A 4,531-nucleotide genomic window follows, 5' to 3' on the forward strand; every position below is an offset into this window, starting at 1 on the left:
TGTGACCGTTGGAGAGCTGGCATGGGCCGTGAAAGGTAGCGCCGCTCCAGAACGGATTAGGCTGTTGAGCTCGAAATGCCTCAAGTCAGCAGCAGATTCCGTGGTAAAATCATTATGTGGCTTCTGGTTGACCTTTGGGTGAAAGAGAATCCGGAATTCTTCGAATAAACGAAATCACTAGCATTAAGGCTCAGCTAGGGATACAGAATTGAGCATTTAGATACAATTAGTCGTACCTGCGCAAAGCATCAATCACCATGAAAATCACTCTATCAAAGACTTTTGGTGCCACAGTGTCAATATTGGTCTCATCAAATGTGGCCAGTCCTGGAAGTAAAGACTTGTAGGGGAAAAATCCGGATGAAAATATTGAAATGGCTACAACAATGAGTATATTGGCGATTAGAATTGCCCGATGCTCCCATTTGAGAGCCATCTTGCAGGCTTCGATATCTTTGACCCGAGCGCCAGGGAGCACTAGAGTATTGAAACCTGTCGCATATCAATCGCGACTTGCTTGAGATTATGGAGCTCTCATAAGCTGCCAGATTGTGTGAAGTCTCCGAAGCCTGTCAAAGGAGGGACTGTCTAAAATTATGGACAACATGCTAACCAAGTACGGCATTCAAGCGGCAGAATATTGACCACCTCCGCAACCTCCGCAACCTCCGCAACCTCCGCAACGTCAATGTATCCTACTTTCTGATTACAGTTCTCACTTTATGATAGGACTCCAGCATATTAGCTAAGGGCTTTTTTTTGTCACGCATTTAAAGCCAGAGGAACGAATTTGAAAGCCAGATTGTCGGAGGTGATATTGAGTTTGTTGGTGTAGGGACGGACGAAAGCTGCGATTCGGGGAGGTTATCAAATTCAGGCTTGTCAAAGTCAACATCCACACGCATTTAATTGAAGTTGGTCACCGCGGGCGATAAGAGCAGAACATACTATTGAGCTATTTGCAAAGCAATTGGTTTCAATCTAAAATATGGAGCTTAATTTAAAAGGTTATTTTGTATATAATCACATTATTGGAGATTCTATACCACTTATCTTAGGGATGTCAGGGGGGTGAACCACACCCCTGGAGCACCGCCTCCCATATGGGGTTAGCAGATTGTGTATAGCCAACGGTCCAGCTGTGTAATAGTAACAATACCAGGTTGCTAAATTATATGACTTTAAAAGAGCTATATGCATGCATTAAGCACACTATCTTGCCATGAAGAAACCCAGTGTATGCACCATTAACACAGATAAGTGGAAACTTGATAGTCATAATAGTAGTAACGAATGGCCTTAACCCAAAAATATTAATCCTTGATGGTTTGATATAAGGCATCTGTTCCTTCTAGTACCTCTGTATGCAAACTCAAAAGTCCCAATCTGGGGTTATCGCCCAGGAATGTTTGTGCTTGATAGTTTTGTACCATAACCCTCCCACATGTTTGACACAGTGGAGCTTGAAAAATGCAAGTACCTTTTGCAAGCTAAAACTCCCAACGCCGCTTTGCAGATGTCATTCGTCCGCTTCCGAGATTTATTAATCACTTCCTTTGAGATCCCTTCTTTGTTTTCGAAGGATGTGATTGGAAGACAATGGAGGAACGGGGCTTCTTGCGTTTTTGAACACGTCCTGACTTCTTAGAGCGACTTTGAGTATGCTTAACAGACATTGTGTCGACGTCCATGTCTAGAAGGAAACCAATATCAGCAATGTGCTTTCTTCGCGAAGATTTGGTCGGCTGGGGATGAGGTAAAGGAGAAGGAGAGGCCCAACCTTCTTTTATTACTGATTGTTTGCTGTCTGTAGATTTGACTTGGCTACCTGTACAGTGGAATGAGACTGTTAGCTGGAAAAAGAACATGCAGTTGAACTATATTGAGTACTGATTGTGGGAGCAACGAACCAGCTCCTGTAAAATCCAATTCCATACTTGAAGTTTTGTGTTCTCTGATAATCGGCTGAGAAGCCAGCTCTTTCAACTTTGCAGAGAGCCTCTCTGTCCGCGCATCAGCAGCAGGGCCAAAGACTGTGGCGCGGAGTTTGGCCCTGTTGCGCTTGGAAACACTGGCTCGAACACTCTTTGCCATGCTGTTTGTTTCGAGTAAACTTGTCAGAACTTTAGCAGTTGTGAGAAAACGATCGGAGATGTGGGTATCAAAAAGGTGGTGAACAATTGGGGGGTAAATTGAAGTCGCGATATAGGTACAAGATATTTTTTGCCGAACTTCACTCTAGTCTCGTTCTGGGCCATCTTATGTCATCACTTCGGAAACCTTAACAGGGTATTCGCTCTGTCGCACCTCAGATGCGACAGGAGTTTCGGTCACAAATGTATACAGTTTCCTTTTGTTTTTCGTTTTCTTGCCATTTTTTTGTTCTTCTACTACTCAACTGATCTCCCTGCCGAGAATCGAAATTGTCAATAAGATAAGAGTTGAAATGTTTGTCAATAGAGCTGGCAATCTAAGCGCATTCGCCTCTAACCACATTTCTTGAGTTAATTTATACCCTGCCATCCGCACTCGTCATATCAGCTCGGAATCATGGCCTCTGCCGTTCAGTCGTCTGAGCTCCAGAGCGTTGTTGCTTTGATAAAGACACTCACGAATGCACAGCTTAAAGATATCTTGAGGAGTGAGGGGCTCGCTGTTTCTGGTGTTAAAGCTTCGCTACAACTCCGGATAATAGACTGTTCGTTCTCCCTTTATTTGCTATTTTGCTTTCATTTCAATTGGCGTCAAGAACACTGAGACTGCCTAGAACTCTGTTGACTGAATTATCTAGATATTGAGCGACTCAACCAAGGAGGACATACTGAGCGTTATGATAGTCTGAGGAGATTCATTTATGCTACAGCGCATCGCGCGATGCCTGGGCCATCAACAACACAACATCTCCCAAGTCAACCATATCACGCATCACCTATTACCCAGTCAATACAAACACAGCATAGACCAACGCCTTTGACCATACCGATGTCATCGCATGGATTCACACCTGGTAACCTGTGCACGCTTCATTTCTCTATGATCGTTGCTCATGTGTTTTCAGGCCGCATTACTTTCAAAGACAGCCCGTTCTACACAATCTTGGAGCAGCTTACTCCTACTGTAGAATGCAAAAGTGAGCATTGCTCCTATCAGCTGAGATCAACCACCAGTCAAGTCTAACTTCTTAAGTACGCGAGCAAACCAGAGACAATGTCGAGCTGAAAGTCGTCCTCACCCCAACTGTAGCTTCAAGATTGCAAGCTGATCCCAATCTTCGGGTAATGGTTTATTGCGCAGCGGACAGTGGCCTCAATCAATACACCAAGTCCGATATTGCTTTCCCTCACCAAGTCGAGCTCAAAGCGAATTTGGACGAAGTCAAGGCTAATCTGAAAGGCCTCAAGAATAAGCCTGGTACAACAAGGCCCGCGGATGTGACGAATTATATCCGCAAAAAGCCCGGGTATCCCAATCATATCGTTATGACTTATGCGCTTACGCAAAAGGCAAGCTGTCCCTTTCAGGCCCACCCATGCTCAGCTCATTCCATCATGTCAATCCCAATTATGTATTCTTCCTGACTATCTTGTAGAGATTTTTCGTTCTTGTGAACCTAGTCCAGCGCCATCCAATTGATGACCTTGTCTTGGAATTGAAGAGGAGGAAAACGATCACAAAAGAGCAAGTATTACGAGAAAGTATGTACCCGTCTATCTTTCTCATGCATCGAATTCCTCTAATGGTTTGCAGTGAAGAATAGAGCGGAGGATTCTGACATCGTTGCCACCTCCACTGTCATGTCCTTGAAATGTCCTCTTTCCACGCTGCGGATCGAGGTCCCCTGTCGCACTGTCGTCTGCACGCATAACCAGTGTTTTGATGCATCGTCGTTCTTACAGTTGCAGGAACAAGCACCTACATGGTCGTGTCCGGTTTGTTCCAAGGCCACCAGCTATGAATCATTGCAAGTTGATCAGTAAGCTGTGCGAATTCGCAACTGTCACGTAAAATACACTAACTGTGAAGATATGTTGATGATATACTTCATTCCACATCGCCGGATGTGGAACAGGTCATTATTGAACCGGACGGGAAGTGGTCGAGTCCAAAGGAAGACGAGTTCAAAGGCGCTGGGGGTGTCACTCCGGCGACAGAGGACGAGGACGAGCTGATCGAGATTAAAGAACCTGGAATTGTGCATGTGAAGCAGGAGTCACTCTCAGCATCTGGCCTCTCCCTAGAGAGGACACCGGCTCAATCCCGGGAGCCGTCAGCGACATCATCTGCAGTTCGTCTGTCCACTAACAAACGCCCGGCAGCCCAAGTGATCGATCTGACTGGTAGTGATGATGATGGCGATCTTTCTCCAGTCAGACCAGCTAAGCGACTGGCATCAAATGCTCCCCATCGGGCTTATGCTCGACCAGCATTTCGTAACTCGTTTAGCAGCGGCCTTGTAAACGGAGGAAATTTCTCCTTTACGAACCAGATTAATTCGGAGTCCCCTAGACATATTGGTGGTTTTGATGCGTGA

At 45.3% G+C, this 4,531-nt stretch overlaps 1 protein-coding gene across 1 annotated transcript; it reads left to right on the plus strand.

The window, feature by feature from the left end:
- Nucleotides 1-2,550: 2,550 nt before the first annotated feature.
- Nucleotides 2,551-4,531, plus strand: ALT_0829 (Siz/PIAS RING finger protein; the record flags this gene model as incomplete). The annotated part of the gene is made up of 6 exons (XM_089599045.1): nt 2,551-2,698; nt 3,059-3,130; nt 3,187-3,510; nt 3,615-3,695; nt 3,748-3,973; nt 4,024-4,531. 6 exons carry the CDS (start codon nt 2,551-2,553, stop codon nt 4,529-4,531), a joined length of 1,359 nt encoding a protein of 452 aa, XP_089456709.1.

This window comes from Aspergillus lentulus (genome assembly GCF_001445615.1).
Source record: "Aspergillus lentulus DNA, contig: Alt01, strain: IFM 54703, whole genome shotgun sequence".
Lineage (NCBI taxonomy): Eukaryota > Fungi > Ascomycota > Eurotiomycetes > Eurotiales > Aspergillaceae > Aspergillus > Aspergillus lentulus.